The sequence below is a fragment of the Condylura cristata genome, unplaced genomic scaffold (assembly GCF_000260355.1).
Source record: "Condylura cristata isolate star-nosed mole 26May11 unplaced genomic scaffold, ConCri1.0 scaffold00032, whole genome shotgun sequence".
NCBI lineage: Eukaryota > Metazoa > Chordata > Mammalia > Eulipotyphla > Talpidae > Condylura > Condylura cristata.
The window spans coordinates 8,497,626-8,518,731 of record NW_004567133.1 but is presented as its reverse complement, the minus strand read 5'-3'; the positions used below and the strand labels follow the sequence as shown (position 1 = coordinate 8,518,731).

Below are 21,106 nucleotides of genomic sequence, written 5' to 3'. Positions count from 1 at the left end.
TAAAAGATACTGATTGAAATAAAAGTAGAAAACAACTCCAAACTCTGAAGACTGCCTGGATGATCGCACAGTGCCTTCAGTTTTAGCTGTTTATTTTTTTACGTTTGTTACATTTAAGTAAAATAAAATGTGATACCTTTAATTTAAAATAGAATGCATAGTACGATCCCACTGTTGTAAGAATTATTTGTGTTCATTCAAAAATTGAGTCTCTGCATACTAAGTGCTGAGGCCAGGCTACCACAGAGATGAGTCAGACAGGCAATCTATTCTGAGTTTATATTATGGTGGACAGACCAACAATAAAATTACACACTCCCCTTCAAAAACAAAATTCCTGCAACTCCAGGGACTAATTTAAGCAATAAAGCAGGAAGGAAATAGTGAGGAAGTACAGGAGGTATGTTATTTTAGGAAAAGCTCCCTGAAGGGTCCTCTTACGAGAGGTGAGATTTGAGTCCTGGATTTACCAATCTGGGGAGGAAAAAAGAATCTCCCAGTCACCCTGCTATTGGGGATGACCATTCAGTCAGTATGGTAATTAATAGCAGGCTTCTTCTGCAATTCAATTTCATCTTCCCCACTTTACTACTTGAATAACTGGGAAAGCAATTGGATCACCTTTGGGGAATGACCAGTGAGTAAATAGCCATGCTACATGTGGGCTGATGCAGAAATTGCCATCAATTGAGCACTCTGGACACAATCTTTAATTTCTGGTTTATAGGCCAGAGGTGCTGGGTTGCAGGGAGGGTGAGAGGAGTCACTGGAGACAGAGTGAGGAGCAGAGCACGCAGACTGACAGAGTACACTACTGAGGGGAGCGGCAGGCAAGACAGGAGAGGTCTGTTGTGCCATGTGGGTCACCTCCCTGGGTGGGGATCAAATTCTTGCTGAAGCGCTTGCAGCTAGATTCATAGTGCTACACTTTAATCCATTGTGCCACCAGGGAGGGCCCCTCAACCCTTTAAGTTTAATAAAACTTAACATGTCATTTATTGTTCCGTTACCTTTTCCCTCGCCTGACTCTGGACTTGTGACAGGCAGGGGCCTCAGGAAAATCACTGTCTCACTACTGTGCTCAGTGTTTGGTCAACTGTTACTGAACTGGAATTACTGCTTAAGTCTACTGTTTGCTTTAATCAACAATAGTATGTATTTCTCTGGGTTCCTGAGTCAAAGTTAAATCTTATCTATGATGTGCTAGCAAATGAAGTACCTCTCATTTGAGATTAGATAGTGGGAACAGAATTAGTTTAAGAAAACTGAATTTTTTATGCAAATGCATCCAGTGTAACAATGAAGTCAGCATAAACTACTACAGTAAATATAGTAAAGTATCTTTAAAAGAGAAGTAGTAAACAAATCCTAATATTTTGTAGCTCTTACTATAAACTCTCAGTAAGAATGTTAGGCAAATACTTGTACTTTGCGATAACATTTCCAATTCTACTACCAGATTAGTACTTTAACAAGCTCTGTCTCTCAAATCACATAGGCAAAGGTGAAGCTATATGGTTGTGCTGGTGCTCCCGTGACTATGGTAATGCAGGTGCTGGTATCAAAGATGCATGAGAACAGAAAGAGAACAGCAGCATTGCTAAATCAGCATATTTGAATAGGTTCTGTATTACTTTAATGTGGAAATAAAATATTATAAATAGGATCACCGGAAAAGTCATGATATAATTTTTATTTTTCAAGCAAAAATGTGTCATGATTTCTTCAACAACCCAATAGCATAAAACCCAACTGCAGGGCCCTCCTTGGTGGTGGGTGCAGCACTATGAAGCTACCCGCAAGTCCCACCGGACTGACCCACATGGCTTGGCAGACCTCTTCTGTCTCCCAGCTGTTGCCCTCAGCACTGTGTTTCAGTAGATCTGCCTGTTCTGCTCCCCACTCTGTCTCTGGTGAATCCTCTCACAGCCCCCATCCCATACCTCTGGCCTGTACCCCAGTTCTTGTATGCATAAATAAGTAAAACTTTTTTGAAAAAGCACACTGCATGTTAGGAGAGTGAGTCAACTTTTACTGTGCAAGCCTCATTGACTAAATACTCTAGTTGTAAGGTAACTGGTCCTTGTTTATGAAAATGATCCCAACAGCACGGGAAAAATAATGCATCAAGCAGAATGTATCAAAATAAATATTTATTAACATATGAAGCTTATTGTGTATCTTTAAAAGCAAATGTGCAAATTTGAGGAATTATAAAAATCAACCTAAAATCCATTCCCCCAAAGTATAAGTGAACATTCAAGATCAGTAGTACACCATTGCCAAAATAAAAAATAAGTCTGTCTGAATGAATAAGTGTCATTCAGAATCTCTCCTATGGTTACAGTGCCAAGAAGTACCAAGTGGTCATGTAGAACCAGAACACATGCTTTCCACTTTCCAACTTCTTAGTAGCGATATACAAATATACTTCCATCTTTTCGTCCAGCCAACAAATGAGAATCTGTACCTGACCATTTAACAAAAGACCAACTTTGGCCAGAGGTCGGTGGAAGGAGAGCAGCACAGCGCCCTAGAAGTAAGTCCCAAATGGCAATTGTTCCAGAAGTCAGTACTGCTGCTGCAAAATGATCTTTCACGTCACCTTCCAGGAACCTGATGTCAAACAGACAAGAGACAACTTAACTTACAACTTATTTTTTTTTTTTAAAGTAGGCTGAAATCATGTTCCCTGAAGCAAGGAGAAGGGCAAAGATACTGTAAACACGGGTGTCTACTCGGGTTTGCAATATGATGTCTGCATCGGCTGCTGGGGCAGTTTGGGCACCATCGATTATCCTGACCCTGCCAATGGAGATGCTGGGCCTCATACCCTTTGCACCTCAGCTCACAGTGGCCTGTCTCCCCACTCTTCAAAGCATCCTCACTGTCTTTGCCCGTGCTCTCCCCTCTCCTTGGCAGGTCTCAGCCAGAGGCCATAGCGTGGCTGGTTCTGCCATGATTCAGGCCCGTCATCTCTGCAGAAAGGTCGTCCCTACCTTTCTAGGGCACACAGTTGTGCTCTACTCCCTCTCCCACATTACCTGCTTTCTCTTCTAAGCACTCTTCCCCATGTGAGATTATCATACTCACATGCAGGTAAGGATCTCACCCACAAAAACGTGCACATCAAAAAACAGAAGTCTGGCCCTCCCTGGTAGAGCAGCGGGTTAAAGCACAGCACTGAGAAGCTAGGGCCGCTTCCGCATGAGTTCGATCCCTGCCTGCCCCGGAGGTGACCACATGGCGTGGCAGACCTCTCCTGGCCCGCCCGCTGCTCCCCTCAGCAGTGTACTTCAATGATCTGCCTGTTCTGCTCCCCACTCTGTCTCTGGTGAAGCCTCTCGCCGCCCCTGCATCTGTGGCCTGTACCCCAGCTCTGTAAGCACAAATAAATAAATCTTAAAAAAAAAAAAAAAAAAAAACCAGAAGTCTGGTTGCTTTTAACAGGGGCTCTGTGCTTAGCTACCTGGGTGGTAATAACAGTGTCATTAAAAGGCCTTTTCACCAGTCACTAGGTAAATATTTATCAGTCTGATACAGGCTCAGTCACATTTCTAAGTAAAGATGTCTTCCTCATGGATATTTAAGTCTTAGGGAGAGAACACAAATTGTTGTAGAGAACATTAAGTCTGTATTTACATTTGCATGATGGGAAAAAACCAGGGCTGGGATATATATAAATACAGTTATGTTCAATTTCACATTGGTGGGGATCAGGAAGCAGGGCATCAGAGTCTGACTCAGAGCTACTAAACTTCACACTTCAGAAGACTTCCTAACCATCTTTATCATCATCTAGGGTTTCATGTTCTTCATTCACCCAGGTGACGCAGGAACATCTGCTGTGTGCTCACTCACTAAATAACTGCCACACACTTGCCTTCCAGCCTGCCCCTGAGGGAGGCAGTAGAGCAGCACCCCCATGCTCAGGGCAGTCTTGGGGTTGATCACGATCAGCTGAAACACAGGGCTTCCCAAAGGCTCTGTCTCTTTAGCACAAGGATGACTCAGAACCACAAACAGGAGCCCCTAAGTGAAGAGAAAAAAAGATTGGCAGAGATAGAACCAGAGAATTACATGAATGATCCTCAGGTTCTTTAAGTAGCCAGAGGTAATCTCTGGCTCATTTGTTTCTAGGGAGCTGCTGGGGATGACCACTGAGCTGGACTTCCAGCTCCTCTAGCACAGAGCTTGCAGGCTTTTCCAGCCAGTCTCACAGGCGTGAATATAGCTGACGCATCAATTTCCTCCACTTTGCTATACTACCATCTCACGCTATCCCTCTGGGGTAAAGCTGTTCAGGGAGAGAGGGCATATAGACCCATGGACAAGGCCTCACAATGGAAAGGCTTAGGGAAGTTGGTCTTTGAAAATTCTGAAAACATTTGCCAACAAAATCAATTTTGTAAGTGGTGACTGGATTTTTAGGCCAGTCTAGAATAGCTGGACTTACAGAGTAAGAGCAGAAAAAAAAAAAAAAAAAAAAAAGACATCATACCCACGGTTGTTTCTGTGAAAAATGTGCTCTCAGTTTTACATTTACATTTTCTAATAATATTACTGTGTGTAGATATGTATATATCTCTCACACACGGACATACAGACAGACACATCTGTGTTACATGGTAGAAGTCATTTTCTTTGGGGGTAAAATAGGGAAAACTATTGTGCCATCTTAGGACTAATAACTCTATACATTTCTAGAATGATTAAATTTTGAAGTGAGAATAAATAACTTTTAGAATTATGAACCAAGTGAGTGTCAAAAATGGTTAAGTACCATAAACTTAAGTAGGTGTTGGCAAACGAGGGCCCCAAGGTCAAATCTGGTTCAATATTTATTTTTGCACTGTTGATGAGCTAAGAGTATCTTCTGCAACTTGAAATGGCTGGGGGGAAAATCAACATAAGAATATGTTGTGACATGTGAAATAATATGAAGTCAAGTTTCAGAAAGTGGTCTCAATTACTACGTTTTACTGAACTCTGCCACATCCACTGGCTTACATATCACCTGTGGCAACTGTTAGGGGCAATGCGGCAGACAGTAGAGTAACAGAGACCAGGTGGCTGCAAACCTGAAAACATTCACCACCTGATCTTTTTTGCTGACCCCCAAACTAAGCTGCTCACTGTTATTTCTACAGGCTGACTTATTGGAGACTTTCACTTACTCTTTTATATATTTGTGTTAAATGTCTTAATACTTAAATAGGTGTTACAATAATAAGGGCATGAAATGATGTAAATACCTAGTGGTGAATTTTATAATTTCAAAAAAAATCCAATCCTCTTATTTTAGGATTGAAGAGGATGGCCTCGAGGTAAGGTGATAGGAAATCACACGACGTTAGAGCGCTGAGCAGGGAAGTGGGTGCTGAGCTCTGAGGGGCTGCAAGGGCTCCAGGGCAAGTTAGTCTCCACACAAGTGCTGAGCCGGCTGCTACTGCCCTGGCTCACCAGTGGCATCGGCCACCGGACTCCTGGCCAGCTGCCTTCAACCTACTCCGACATCAGAATAAGACTGTAAATCAAGTCTATTCACACAATGACTAAGAAACTTTTGTTTCTACCTGAGAACACTAAGCCCAAGAGGATACGCCCAGGACTCCGTGACCATCCTCGCTAAGGGTATTCAGTCACATAATGCACCTACTGCTGTGCCAAGTCTACCACGGGCTTGCTTCTCAGTACAAATGGCCTGCTAGAAGCAAAAGTTTGCCCTTACGTTAGCCAGAAAATTTACCAAGTAATCATGCTGTATCAATAACATCCATCGATGTTCAAGAAGGAAAACTGCTGTCCAATTTGGAAAAACAGACAAAAAACAGGCAGGGAGAAGGTGTTTCATTCCAGCTCACAAAGTCACACTCGCTCAGGGAGCCCGGCAGTGACACGGGGCCCGGCAGGTCGTCACTCACCATCTCAGAATAGGCTCTGTGACAGACTGCAGCGTGGAAGGAGTCGCCAAGGTGCATCTTTTTCAGGAGCTGACCAGTTTTTAAGTTCCTTAGATACCAAAAACAAATAAATAAAATAAAACAAATAAATAAAACAATCTTCCAGAAAAATGTTTTTCATATAAAATTCTATTATTCATCACAGGATCCTTAGGTGACCAAGGGAGAAACTTAGGGACAAAGAACCATGGATTCAGCTAAAAACAGAACTTAAGTTACCAATGCCAGTAGTTTGAGTTTTGGTTAGACTGAACCTCCTATGCCAAGAAGAACAAGTCTTTCCAAATTCCATGAGAAAAACTCTCTGTCATCTCATGTAATTGCTTACACGATCAGACACATGCTACATGTAGCACTATCATTTTGATTTTGTTATTCTTCTTGTTTTGCCTAAATGTTCCACGAAGACAACGGTCAAGGGAAAAAACTGGTAGAATTGTGTCTCTATAAGATATGTTTATACCAAAGCTAGCCAAATATAACAGAGAGAAGTGAAAATTAGATGAAGGATAACATGAGAAAAGAGAGGTTAAAGCAAAGGTAAATATAAAGAAGGGCAAAAAGCCTTCAATATTTGACTCCTCAGTTACTAATATGACTAGTAATTGGCCTCCTAGCCATCAATCAATGTCCAACCTGCAGATCATCCTGTACATTACCACCTTATCAACAGACTTCCATCCCTCCTTCGCAACCCCTAATAAAACCTTCAGTGGTGACCATGTTTGCTTTTCTTGTGCTTTCATTTGCCCAAATTTTCTAATACAACTTCCTCTCCACCTACCCCATGATCCTCACTCCCATTGCTCTCGCAGTCCTCAGTTCCCGCTGTCCTTTACTAATCCCTGTCCCCAGCATTTTCTGTGTGATGGATCACAAGGCAACTTGAAGCTGGGAAGGCACCCCTGTTTGTAGCTTCTAAATTCCCCATAGAGGTTTCCAGCCCCACATGGTCCTCCCTGAATTCATATTACCCGCCAGCTAAAAGCTCTAAGAACAGGAAGCTTGCCCAGTGACATTCTGTTCTTCTAAGTGCCAAACCACCTTTAGGATCTTTCTCCTTTTTCTCATTTTCCTGTGCCTTATGGCAGTTTTATATTTTGTTTTAGAGTTATTTAAGGTGGGAGAGTTGGTCTGATTGAAACTACACAGCCTTTAACCAGAAGCAAAATCACATATTTCTGACAATAATAAAAGTCTATTTATTTTAAAATTGTCTAACCCAGACACATATTTTTCACAATGTCTGAATTAATGTTATAGTCCTGTTAAATATACTATGTCTCTCTCACACACACACACACAAACCACAGTCCTAGTTAGTCTCTAACCTAATCGTAACAACCTTATGAACTTACAAGTAAAGTTTCCTTATTTACAGATAAGGAAACTGAAGACCTTGAGGGAAACTCACCAAATCACGACATTGTTCATTACAGTGCTACCAAGCAGAGCATCCTGCATTCCTTGAACTTCAGCAAAGGTTAGAACGGTTTCTTCAGGGGGCATCAAAAATTGCTTTTCCTTGCTACTGCATTTAAAACAACATTAAAAATCAGTATTTTGAACCAAGATGTCTTTCTACAAATTATTGATATATGCACAATAAACACTAATCTGTACCAGAAAAAAATGTCAACAAGTGTATGCTAAGCTTTCCTCATATTATTTTCATATAATCTACCTGGATATATTGCAAGCACCTCAAATTCCCCATATCCCAAACTACCCTCACTAGCTTTCTCTTAAACTGTTTTCTGCATTCTCATCTCAACGGACTGTACCAACATCTACTCAGGGGACCAACTCAGAAATCGCCATCATACATTTCTCCGTTCGCCTTTTACCATCACATCCCTCTCAAATCTATCTGCTTCCCTCTAGCTTCACTAACACGTTCTTAATTTAAGTCAACAATCAGTTGTCTCTTGTTTAGACTGCTGCAATAGGTCTTGAGTACATCAGAGAAGTCAGTCCCCTGCCCTTTATTGGGAAAGACAGGCAGTAACCACTGTCCGTGTAATAAGCATACGGTCCGTGACACTCCTGAGAAAGAGGCATGCAGGTCTAGAGGGTAGGAAAGTTCAACCCACAAATATGTGCTTGCAAGTGGTCACCCTTTAGGTGGTAAATGAAGCAATGGAAATCAGGTATGTGGAGTAAGAAAAGGGTCTAAGATCGTCAGGTGATTGTAATACTTAAGGGACACACAGAGATTCTGGAGACTGAAGAAAGAACAAAATGCATTTGCTGAGCTTTTTACTCCACTGACTTCTTCCCTGCCATGTCCAGCTCTACCCCTCTAAACTGGTTCTGCATTACAGTGTGGAGGCAGTACCCACAGCCCGGAAAAATAAGATGCAAGTGCTCCAACGATCCCTGAAGCCCCACGATACAGTCTTTCCTCAGCTAACAGCTGAAGCCAACCCAGCTCTCCTTACCCGCCATCTGCGGCCAGCGCCACGAGTTCTATCTGCTGATCACAGAGGGCCCCGCTGCTACTCACTAGTCTCCTCTTGCTCAGGCCTAGCACAGCTTTTATATTTCCAGAACTCAGTAGTACTTGCTTTTCACTTTTACCATCAGAGGAACAAAGTAATGTCCTAAACCAAATATAAGGGAAAAATGCAGAGAAATGAGCAAGCCTTTAATATTAAAGGATTAGGTTCAAATTTTAACTGGAAACCACAGTCAGGGATCTCATTCTATCGTTAAGTTGTGTTTTGTTCTGCTTTTTAAAAAATATTATAAGTATCTCTTTAGATCTAATTCAGATTCCTTCAATATTTATGCCTAGGTTATAAACTTTACTCACAAGTTAAGACAAAAGTAAAGGGAAAGAAAAAAATGATGCGTTAAGAATGACATACCTGATTTCTCTGATTTCCAAATTCCCCAAAGCCACACACACAAGGCTACAAACATCAGGCACTGGAACTATCTGTAACACTGGAACCTAAATAACACAAAACTGTCAATCGAGATTTACTTTTGTCTGTTTCATTCTTAATTCATCTAAATTTTCCAAAATTTGTCACATTGCTATTTATTCTGACTGTACCAGGACAGTTTTCCACATCTGAACAAACACCCTTTTTGTAAGCTATAAATCAGGAAAGCTGCATATGCAGTAGTGTCTACTGAAGCACTGACTTCACGCAGTCTGTACTTCTAACAAGCAGGGAATAAGTAAGTAAATTCTAGAATGTGAACAAAAGAAATACTACACAGACATTTAGGCAAGTTTATTCACTGAACCACTATCAAGCACTTCTCTGCACAGTAGAGGCGTAGTGTTAGAAGTTTGGGATATGCTACAGAATAAGAATGAAATGTGGTAAGAAAGTAGATATTAAATATCCTCACTCTCTCCTTCCTCCAGAAAAAGTAACTATGTAAGGTGATAGATGTGTCAATTACTTCCATGAAAATCCTTTTGCAGTGTGTACATATAGAAAATAATCATGCCATATGCTTTAAATATAGTACAGTTCTGGGCCCTCCCCGATGGTACAAGGGTGTAGAGCGCAGCACTATGAAGCTGTCCGCAGCCACTGCAGCACGAGTTCCATCGGCAGCCAGGGAGCTGATGCACATGGCTCAGCAGACCTCTCCTGTCTCCCCACTGCTCCCCTCAGCAGTGTGTTTCAGTCAGTCGGCCTGTTCTGCTCCCTACTGTGTCTCTGGTGAATCCTCTCACACCCTGCACCTCTGGCCTGAACCCCAGTTCTTGTGTGCATCAATAAATATAGTACAGTTCTGTCAATTATACCTCACTAAAGCTGGAAAAATAAATACATAAAATTCAAAACAGATGAATATGTAGAAACAAGGAAAAATGTTTAAAAGGTGAGGAAAGGAAGATTAAAAAATTTTAAACACACTAGGATTGCAAGCATGTAAGTGATATATGAAGGTGGACAAGGATTAGAAGAAAGTATATATTGGAAAAGAAACACAAATAATGTTTTAGCGAATAATAAAGAATATAGGTACCAAGTTTAGAAGTAAGTTTAGAAGTAAGAATAGACATGAAATTCCAAGTTCCCTCAACAGGTCTAGTATAAAACTCCATCAGGGCCTAAACATGATAAAACAAATATAACCCAACAGTATTAGCAGAGTCTACACAGCAGGTATACAGGTGCTTACTGTACAATTTGCTTTGTAATTTTTCATAATGAAATGCTGGGAATAAATAAAACATTGGGAATAAAATCCCAGTAATAACTGTCAGGAACAAACCTCAACTCTCGGTTGCCACGATTGCCCTTGAACCATTTTAGGTGAGCTGCCCATCTGTATCACCATGCAAATGATTGCAAAACTCTCTTACATCTCTAAGCTTCGGGCTTACCTCTGTGAAGTGCCAAGAATAAATCTTTTCCCATTGCCAAGCACACAGAGGTTTCCAAAGAGAAACTACATCTTCGCAAGCAGTTATAATGCACGGTTCTTTGAAGCCGGCTACTTCCCACCACACAGCACTCACATCCACAGAACAGGAGCCTGAAGGATTCTGATAAGGAATGGCAGCAACAGTTACATAATGGGTTACTTGGGGTGTGTTTTCTGAAAAGACTAAATAGGAAGACCGATAGCTTACAAGGACAAGATGAAATACAAACTGGGTGTAACTATGGTTTTATGCAGGTCAAAACACTGAGCTTTGTGGGCCTTATATAACTACAAAAACTGCCTACATGCACTTATATCATGATAGATTTATAAATATCCTGCTCCAGAATGGAACAGATTCAGATTTGACCACAGAAAATAGTCAATAAAAACGTTGCCACCTGGAAATTAAACATCCTGGTATACCACCCATGGATAGAGGGAATTAAATTGAATTGACATACCATTTCTAAACAAACAGCAAGCAGAACACTGTGTATCCAAACACCGAGTGTGCCCAAAGAAATATTTCCAAAAGAAATTTATAATCATAAAGGCATTTGTCAACAAACATGAAAGAGTAAAATAAAGCAAGCAAGCAGCTCAAGAAGTTAGTGAAAGAACAAATTTTGCACAATGGAAAACAGAAGAATTTATTAAGACTAAAAACAGAACAAAAATAAAATGGGAACCAAAAAATTCCAAAGAAAGAATCAATATAACCCAAATTATCAGGTTTGTTTTGCTTGTTTGTTTTTGGAAGACGAACAGATTGGACAAATCTCTTAAGTCTGATGTAGGAAAAAACAAACTATCTAACTTAGAAATAGGGGATTCAGGGGAGAGAAACTTACTTGCATATAAACAGATTAAAAAAAAAACTTATTAGAAAAGGAATCTGTGGTTCAGAGGTGAAAGAACTCTCGCCAGAAACAGTTTCTTAGGGTACATTCCACTCCTTGCTTCCTTCTCCACCAGTGTTCTCAATTGGGGGTTTCTGTGCAATGCTCCCTGGGGGACACATACCAATACCTGGAGACATTACTGGTTATGACAACCTGGGAGTGGGCACCGGTGACACACGCGGGTAGAAGCCAGGGAGGCTGCTGAACATTCTACAGTGCAGGGGCAAGCCCCTGCTGCCCTGCAGACCATCATGCAGCTGGACACAGCAGTGGACTGCCACTGAGAAACCCTGCTCCCCACAATGCTACTCCAGTAACATGTCCAGAGGTGTAATCCGCGTCTCAGGATTTACAAAAAACAGTAGTAACAGAACATCACAATTTATATTTCTCGGAATCACACATATCATAAAGCACACGAAAGGTTAACCGTTCACTCTCTGTCACACTCCAGAGCTGCTACCCTTCCTTGTGATTCCTCCAGAAATGTCACACAATTTGGGTAGAACCATGAACGATGTCTGTTTTCCTTCCTGTCAAAATGCCTAACTTTAAATTTAGATACTAAGTTGAGATCTAAGCTTAGCTTGACATATCAACTTCTTTGGGAGATGTCAAAAATGTAAATATCAATGAAAAACAAAGGATTTAAATTTGTTTTCCTTAATCAGTTTTACTGAGTTTATTTAATAGCACTACATGGGGCTTGCTGGTGGTGCAGGGGTTAAAGTCTCAGCACTATCTAGGCACTGTAGCATGAGTTTGATCCCCAGCTAGGGAACTGATCCACATGGCACAGCAGACCTCTCCCATCTCTCCCACTTCCTCACAGTGTATTTCATTAAATCTCACTGCTCTGCTCCCCACGCTGTCTCTGGTGAATCCTCTCCCCCCCACGCCCCTGCACCTCTGGCCTATACCCAAGTTTTCATGTTTCCTATCCATTAAAATGTTCACATGTAAGACACAAGACACATTTACTGTAAGGGAATAGTCTTCTGACCTTTAACTTTGAAACCAATTGTAGGTTGCCTGGGTTTAAGCTATCACAGGCAGGAAGGTCTGTTATTTCAGTCTGTGGAAACAAAAGTCACACCATTAATCTATGCTTTATGTACGCATCTAGCCTACATCGCTCATCAAAATGTTTACCGCATGTTCTTGATTCTCTCAAAGCTCCAAATTCAACATTACATGGAAGATAGTAAAAAGATGATCCTCCATAATCAATTTTTTAAATTAACCTAATTCCCCTCCTTCCCATCCAGAATTCAATGCTTGCAGTGAAATGATATCAAAGTAACAAGCTAAAACATTCCTAAATGTGTAAAAAAGTCATGTTTTCATATTTATTAAGGTATTTCACTCCTCCAGAGACAAAAAATCTCACAAAGAATTGGATTATACCTGTTCAATAGACTGTTTCTGTGACTCCAGGCATGTATCTCCATGTAGCTGATTTTCTCTGAAAGCTAATGAGTCCGTGGGAAGAGGTGTCACTTGAGGACCAGAATCACAGTCACCAGCAGGCTGTCCTCCCCCACCCAAAACAGGCAGGTTATCTGATTTCGGCGGGCTGGCCCAACGGGTGCATTGTTTTCCATCATGACTGACTGTGACTTTCAAGTGGGAGAGCTGGGAGCAAGTTTTTCCAACCTCTGCCGATGCTTTTCCACCCTGTGCTTGGGAACCAAAAGCTGGAGTAGGGCCCAAGATGGGGAAAGCAGGCGAACACATGTCTGCTGTGGGTCTGCCCTCATCATCGGCTGCAACAGTATTTACAGGAGTGAAAAGTAACATGGATGAAGAAAGGCCCTTATCTCGAGGCTTGCTTTTGAAGCTCGGCATTTTAAGATGTGCTTTTCTTGGTAGAACAGCAAGTTCTTCTTCCAAGTCCTCCATTTCTGTATCTGTTTGTTTAGGAGTGAATTCCTCTGAATCCACACAGCTTCTCTCTTTAAGATGTCTCTCTTGGTACAGTTTTGATCCAAAAGGCTCAAGCAGCCTTTCTGGGCAGGACTTCAGTTTTTCGAGCTTAAGAGATCCAAAGTCTTCATCAGGTAACTGAAAATCTGTGATTTTGAGAAAAGATCACAGTTGCTTTAAAATTAGTTTCTTATGAAATGGAACAACAAATGCATTTTTATTCAAAGTCAAATAGGCAGTATTACTAGAAGAGAACTCTCTTTTTGACCAGAGACAGCAGTACCCAGTAAATACCGAACAAGGAGTGAATTTTTAAATTAACACAGCACAGAATGTGCATTACTTTTCCCACGCATTACTCGGAAGTCTCAGTGAACAGTTCAACCAGCAGCTACAGACCCATGGCAGCTCTCCTCCTGCAAAACCAGTACAGTAACGTTGAGGCAAGACGGAGTCTAGGACCAGCTGTGCCACTGGGGTGCTGTGCTGTGCTGTCTCCCGCAGGCCAATTCATTTCGCCTGCCCTTGTGCCTCATAAAGGGAATAGGGCTACCAATCTCTCAAGTCCTCCCCCTGTAACACCTTGATTCCGGCAGGGTATCAGAGCATGGTCTACAAAACACTGGCTCTTAAGAAAGCTCAGTCTCCCTTTCAAGCAGAGTAGTTTATTTCTCTTGAAGCAAATGAAATCTGTACATCCAAAATGCACCTGCATCTATCACCTAGTGAATGGAGAAAGGAACTACAGCACATACATATGATGGACAATTATTGAGTTTCCTTTAGGGGCAATGACAGTGTTTTGGAACTAGACAAGAGTTAGAGTGGCAAAACATGTGGATGGACGAAATGCCTCTGAATTGTTCACTTAATTTAAAATGTTTAATTTTGTTATGTAAATGTCACCCCAAGGGAAAAAGATTTTAATGTAGTTGTGGGTTATTAAATAAAGCAAATAATCATAAATTATTTCAAAGCATACAAAAGAATATTTTTCTCTTATTATTAAATGATTGCCTGCTTTCTGATTTCTCTATATTCTTGTTGGCTGAAGAGATGATCAAATGTCAAAATGATTGGTATTTTTTAATTAATTATAGCTCATACACTAAAGCCTGCAATCAATGGTAGTGTTCAGTTTAGCTGCGGCTGGCTCTCTGTTTTGGTAAAATTTTATTGAAACCCAGTGACATTTATATATTATTTACTGCCACATCATATTTGAGAGGCTGTAACAGAGCACAAAACTTTTTCCTTTATAGAAAGTTTCCTAAGCTCTAGTATAGAAGCGTGAGTTATCTATTGATAGTTTTTAATCTACATTATCTGACATGAGAACTCTTGAGTAAATGGATGAAACAATTTAAATCACAACATGTCACTTGCTATCCTTCAAAATCTTTTGTCCTATAGACCATAGGACTATATTATTTAATCTAAAAAGGCTGCTCAGGGCCCTCCCTGGTGGTGCAACGGGTTAAAGCACAACACTGTGAAGCTATTCCAAGCTACTGCAGCATTAGTTCAACCTTGATCAGGGAGGGGACCCACATAGCATGGCAGATCTCTCCCGACCCACCCACCACTCCCCACAGCAGCATATTTCAGTCATTCTGCCTATTCTGCTCCCCTCACCCCTTGTACCTCTGGCCTGTACCCCAGTTCTTGTATGCATAAATAAATACAACTTCAAAAAAATAAAAAGGCTGCCCAGACTGATTGCACTGTATTATATCATGAGTCAGTGACTTCTTACCCTGACATTTCATTGTACTTAAAAACAATTCCTATAGTAGCAATAAAGCTTCTACCTACCAATAAAAATTATGTCATTTTAGGCCCTCCCTGGTGGCGCAGCGGGTTAAAGCACAGCACTGAGAATCTAAAGCCGCTTCCTCATGAGTTCGATTCCCCCCTGCCCTGGAGGTGACCACATGGCGTGGCAGACCTCTCCTGACCCGCCCGCTGCTCCCCTCAGCAGTGTACTTCCTCGATCTGCCTGTTCTGCTCCCCGCTCTGTCTCTGATGAAGCCTCTCACCGCCCCTGAGCCTCTGGCCTGTACCCCAGTTCTGTATGCACAAATAAATAAATCTTTAAAAAAAAAAATTATGTCATTTTAATACCTGTTTTAGGTAAATATTCAATATATTCCCTTTCTTAGTGTTGGCTTGCTCAACCACAGTAATGAGCTCTGGCACCATACAGCCAGGTTTTAATTCCTGGCGGCTATTGTAGTTAAATTATCAAAAGTCAGTTTAAGCCCTTTGTGCCTTACATTTCTCATCTGTAAAGTGAGGATAAAAAATGTCTACCTCATGGAGGGTTGCTGTGATCATTCAGTGAATTAACAGTGTCTGCATGACATCTAGAAACTGGAGGTACACTGCATTAACTATCATCATCACTGTCATCATGAACCACACCTTAGTTTACCTTTAATTCTCTTCTTGTCATGAATAATTGGTTTTTGATTCTGTTCTTTGTGCAAGGAGACTTGTTCCTTGGTCCTACAAACACCTGCTGTGCCAGAAGTTGACAGGAGCAGTTCATGACAATCTAATACCGGGGTGCAGACTGACTTCCTTTTCCCTCTGTGTCTTCTAGCAGATGGCTGGGTAACCACCTTCCTTGAAAAGTCATGGTGAGTGGTTCCAGAGGAAGAGTTAATTCCAGTTAATGAAAAAAGTTTCAGAAATGGACTTCTTGAACTTGATAGTTCTGTACATGTGTTAGACGTTCTAATTTCACTTTGGTCCTTTTCTTCATTGGAAGGGTTTACATTTTTATTTGTTTCCTTATTTTTATTTTTAGACCCTTTCTTTCTGCCACCCAAATGATTTTGAATTACAGCTTCCAGGGCTACTTTCCTCTGGCAATTTGACATGTGGCGAGTTGTCCTAACATAATATTCTGCAGGAAACAGAAGGCCTTCCAGCATTGTGCAAGAATGTATCTGACCTTCTGCAGAAACAGGAGAGATTACTTCCAGGCTAACACTCTGAGACTGACTTAGACGTTCACTTTCCTGAAGACTTTCATTGCTAGCATCAAGAGATTCAAAAGACTTCTCTGTGTGATTTTCTTCTTTTAATCTTTGGTTTTCATGGGCCAGTAAGTCTTTGTAAGTGAGTTCATCTATAGATGAATTATGTGCCTCTAATTTAGGACTTACAGGCAACTGGTCACCTGTATTTACAGCTTTATTTACTTCTGGAGTATTGGTAAAGATAGTCACTCTTTTGTCTTGCGTCCCTAAGTGTACAGGTGAAGCAGGGCCAATGTTTTTTAAACTGTGAGCACTGAGTTCAGGGTTACCTTCAGGGGGGTTATGATCTAGGTGTTGATGACTACCGGTACCTGATGGGGTATGCAAAGGAACTGGAGTCAACACAGAAAAATGATTTTCTCGTAAATGTACATCAACATTTCTTTGTGGATTGGCAGTTGGTGGAATTAATTCACTCTCTTCATAAGTTTCTGTAAGCACTACTGGAGAATCTGGAATGTCAGATTTAGGGCTTTCACTTACAGGTGTGCTAGGATAGTCTCTGTTGATCTCTTCCTGTTCCTTTAGCCTTTTCCTAGAGAGCATGAGTATATCCATGTCTAAGAAAGATTCTCTTTCCTGTGAAGCAAATGTTCTCTTCTGCTGCTTATTTTTTCTTCCTGTCAGCTGATTCTGCCTTTTCTCACCATCAGAGCCAGGGACTCTATGGAGGACATCTGCTCTTAGTAAATGTAACCTTTCCTCTGGATCATCCCCAGGGCTAAGGGAGCCACACTCAATGTCAAGTGTGAGAGGTGTCTTCTTCTCTCCAGTTTCTTCATCGAGATAGCCATTTATTTGTAATATATCACAAGGAGATGTTTTATTTTTAGGTTCTGAGGATGAAAAAAAAGCATATACTTACAATGTTTTCCTTTCAAAATAAAACAAAAACTTCATAGTTATTGTAAAATATTACCTATGAATACTATTTATATACAAGCATTGATTTAAGAAAGACTCAATGGTATTTCAGTCAGGCAGATCCAACTTTTTAATAATCTATTTTTAAAACTTTAAAAAAATAATCTAATAAAGTATAACTTTAACATTAAATGTAAAGTTATTTGGGGGAAAGAGGCTTTTCAACTATAAAAATTATTCTTTCTTGTAGTCATACCCCTTAATTTCTTTCTAGGTTTACTAAGATATAATTGACAGATAAAAAATTTACATATTTAAGATATACAGTGTGATGTTTTGAGAGACAGAAACATTGTGAAATGTCACTATTATTAAGCTAAATAACATAACTATCATTTCACAGAGGTATGGATTTTTTGTACATAGCAAAAATATTTAAGATCAAATTTCAAGTGTACAACAACTACAAATAAAACAAAAATCTCAAGTTCACAATACAGGATGATTACCCATAGTAACTATAGTCATCATGCTGTACTTGAGATCTACAGAACTTGCTCATTCTGTACAATTGAGACACTGTATCCTCTGACCCACAATTCCCAGCTCCCCATATCTCATCTCATTCCTTATATCATGTATTTTTTTCTTTTTTGGCTCGGGTAACTCTAACACTACTTTCCTATTTCAATAGCTTCCAATTTTATAATATCAATGACATGACTTTTAAAATTAAAAATGACCACTACGTTTTTAGAGTATTTCCATTCTCTCTGCTTTGTACATATATAAATACTGACATATTAAAACAAAATCATCTTTTCTAGTATTTAAACAATAAATATAATTTCTATAAGTTGAAAGTAACTGAATAAGAAAGAGTAACTGAATAACTTTGTGCATGTATAGATACTTAATTTTTTAAAAACTACTTTTCCAAGATTTAGAAATATAATTTCTAAAAGTGCAGGGGGAAATGAACAATAAGTTAAACAATCTAAACTGAAAACATAGCTTATTGCTCAAAGAATGAGGGAAAACATTTATAAACCATTTATCCATTTATCTGATAAGTGTCTATTAGTTAGGCCATAGGAAGAATCTTTAAAACTTAACAACAGACACAAAACCCAATTAAAATAAGAACTTGACTTTTCTCCAAAAACATTCCTTTGATCTCAAAAAAAGAAAGAAATACAAACATCACAGATCATTAGGAAATGCAAATCAGAATCACAATTTGATCTCAGTTCACATCCACCAGGATGGTTATAATTTAGAAAATGGAACATTACAAGTATTGATAGGTGTGGAGAAATTAGAATCTTTGCTCATCATGGTAGAAATGTAAAATGGTACAGTGACTATAGAAAATAGTTTGGCAGTTCCTCAAAAAGTTAAACATAGAAATACCACATGACCCAGCAATTCCAATCTTAGGTATATACCCAAGAAAAGTAAAAACATGTCCACATAAACACTCATACATAACAACATACAGCCCCAAAGTAGGGAAAACCCAATGTTCATCAACTGGCGAATGTATATACAAATTATGGTCTATCTATACAATGGAATATTCAGCTTCAAAAAAGATTGACGTGCTAATGCATGCTTGGATGAATGGATGTAAAGATGACTGTGGAAAATATTCAAAGCCAAAGAAGCAAGTCACAAAAGATCACATATTGTTTCATTCTATGTATTCAGAATGTTCAGAATACTTAAAGTCAGAAATTAGAAAGTAGATTAGTGGTTGCTGGAGGTTAAGGGTAGGAAGGGTAGAAGTTTCTATTGGGGGTGGTAAAAATGCTGTGGACTTAGGTCGTGATGATGATTGTATAATCTTTTGGATATACAAAGAACTGTTGATTCTACAATTAAAGTGCTTCTTGTCTGGGTGTGAGAAAAAGAATCACAGTCAAATATACCTAAGAAATCAATAACAAAGCAAGCATCAGCAAACAGGTTTGCTTTACCTGAGTGGTTGAGCTGTGGTGAAATCGACTGCTGGAGCAAGCAATCTTGCTCTTCCACTGTTTTCTTGATAGAATTCTTAACCTTCTCAGCTCTTTGTGCACGCTGAAGAAAACAAAAGCAGCTCAAGGAATTTAAGAAACTTAAGAAAAAAATTTAACGCTTATTATAAAGAACTGTTTATATGTAGTTTGTGCTGTAACACCTCAATTTGAGAGAGTAAGATTTGCTTACCTGAAGTCGAGCCAATGTCTTGCTGTATTCTCTTTTTAAGAATGCTAATTTTTCCTTCAACTGGAAGAAGAAAAAAAGCAATAGTAAGCATGTGGAAGGTGAGTCACAGGGGAGGGGTAGGGCATCTTTAGACATGAGTGCGGTGCTCAGCCAGAGGCAACAGAAGCTGAACATAGTTTTCCCTTCTTACAAAGCACCAAGCTCTCAAATAGCACAGCATCTTCAACTATCTGGAGCATTTCCTCCCCAAATCATCGTGCTATTTCCTCCAGCCTCAGTTTAGACTTTATGTCCTGAGGTAGATTTCTAGATCTTTCTCCAAATGCTGGGTAGACACTCTACCTCTCCTCTGTATTTCCCTTGTCATAGTACTTATACTTTGCTGTGTCTGCTTTGGTTTTCTTCCATTGCATAGAAAGATCCTTGATGTAGCAGAAGCTGTCATCCTTAGAAATTCACTTGACCAATGGAGCTCTTATCTGTCAATTATTGGCCCAGGTATTTCTGACAGTATGTGTCCACATGCTAGATACACAGTGGTCAAGTTTACATATAGTAAGAGATTCAGATAATAAGCAAGAAACAAATAATAGGTAAGATGATCCTATCTTATCATCAGAGAGATGTGAGTGCCTGGCCTAGGGTAAGAGACTTTCAGGTAGGGTGGCCATGGAGGCATTTTTTTTGGACTACCACTTGTACCTGAAGGCAGAAGGTGCTAGCTCTGGAGATATCAGAGGAAAACAAGGTATGATTCCAGTTTATAAATGGCATGGTTCAAACTCACACATTCCAATTCTAGTCTCTACTTTTAACCTCTAAGCTAGATTACATCTCACACTAATCTACTCAATATCTGGGATTAATCTTGCAGAATAAATGACCTTTTCCTAAAGGACAGGCTGGGGATAAGAATGGGTCCTGAAGTGCCAGCACAAGATCCATTCCAGCTAACGTCAACAGCACAAGGGTCTGATGACATAGATAAAACATGGCTGGTGCTACACTGTTGCAGAAGGAACCACCTAAGAGTCCGAAGAATATCTAAAATATGGAATTCCACTACAGAGCATAAAAAAAAAAAAGGCAAACATGTTCTAGCATGGATGTTAAACGTGGAGAAAACGGAAGTTGCAGAAAAACTCTCATCATAACAGTTATGAATATGCTCGCCCCCAAACCACATTATTTTTCGTGGCAGGGGAATACACACGGAAAGGTACCAGACTTAAGAGGTTACTTAAGGGGGTGAGAGAAGCCAAGCTTAAAAGGGAGTAGGAGAGGCAAAGGGGACTTTAGCTTTAGGTAAAATTTTGCGTTTTGTATTTATGCATCACTACTGACATGAATACTTGTTCTTTAAATACAACAGCAGAGCACAGCGCTCTCCCATCACACTCCCTCAGTTCAAAGAGCGTATGTCAGAGGTCACTGCCGCCCTCAAAGGGCCGAGGAAGCCGAGAAGGCCTAAGATCCTAGGAAAGGGGATCAGGGTTCTAAATCTGCCCTTCCCGCATCCCGCACCCCAGATCCTGCACCTTTTCCTTCTCCTCAAAGCTGAGGGGCTTCCCGGGAGGCTCTTCCATTGGGCCGATGACCGACCGAAAAGAGCAGCCGTCGCCAGCCCCACGACTTCAGACACAAGAACCGGGGCTGGCCCCGGGCCTCAGAGGCGAGCGGGAAGGAATGGGGGACCCCGGAGCCCCTCGGTGTGGAAAAAGCAGCCCCACGCGGGCTAGGCTGGTTGTCAATCCCGCCAACTACAGCCAGAGTTCGGACTGCGCACGCGCAG

General features: G+C 40.5%; 1 protein-coding gene across 2 annotated transcripts; it reads right to left on the bottom strand.

Annotated features, from left to right (window-relative positions):
• Positions 1 to 2,214: 2,214 nt before the first annotated feature.
• On the bottom strand, positions 2,215 to 21,015 carry PALB2 (partner and localizer of BRCA2). 2 transcript variants are annotated; one of them, XM_012731620.1, is made up of 13 exons: positions 20,853 to 21,015; positions 19,315 to 19,374; positions 19,083 to 19,185; positions 15,627 to 17,075; positions 12,674 to 13,338; positions 12,270 to 12,341; positions 10,321 to 10,482; positions 8,834 to 8,919; positions 8,405 to 8,566; positions 7,378 to 7,494; positions 5,925 to 6,012; positions 3,884 to 4,032; positions 2,215 to 2,616 (listed from the first exon to the last, which is right to left on the bottom strand). In XM_012731620.1, exons 1-13 carry the CDS (start codon positions 20,898 to 20,900, stop codon positions 2,409 to 2,411), a joined length of 3,369 nt encoding a protein of 1,122 aa, XP_012587074.1. In that variant the 5' UTR covers positions 20,901 to 21,015; the 3' UTR covers positions 2,215 to 2,408. The 2 variants fall into 2 exon arrangements, with proteins under 2 accessions (XP_012587074.1, XP_012587075.1); XM_012731621.1 differs by lacking the exon at positions 12,270 to 12,341.
• Between the last annotated feature and the right edge of the window lie 91 nt (positions 21,016 to 21,106).

Coding starts and splice junctions, on each gene's coding strand:
- PALB2 (XM_012731620.1), bottom strand. CDS start 20,900: ATGGAAGAGCCTCCCGGGAAGCCCCTCAGCTTTGAGGAGAAGGAAAAG. Junction 12,342..12,673: donor AGAAACAGTCTATTGAACAG/GTATAATCCAAT, acceptor TTGTTTCCACAG/ACTGAAATAACAGACCTTCC. Junction 8,920..10,320: donor ATTCTTGGCACTTCACAGAG/GTAAGCCCGAAG, acceptor TGTGTTATTTAG/GTTCCAGTGTTACAGATAGT.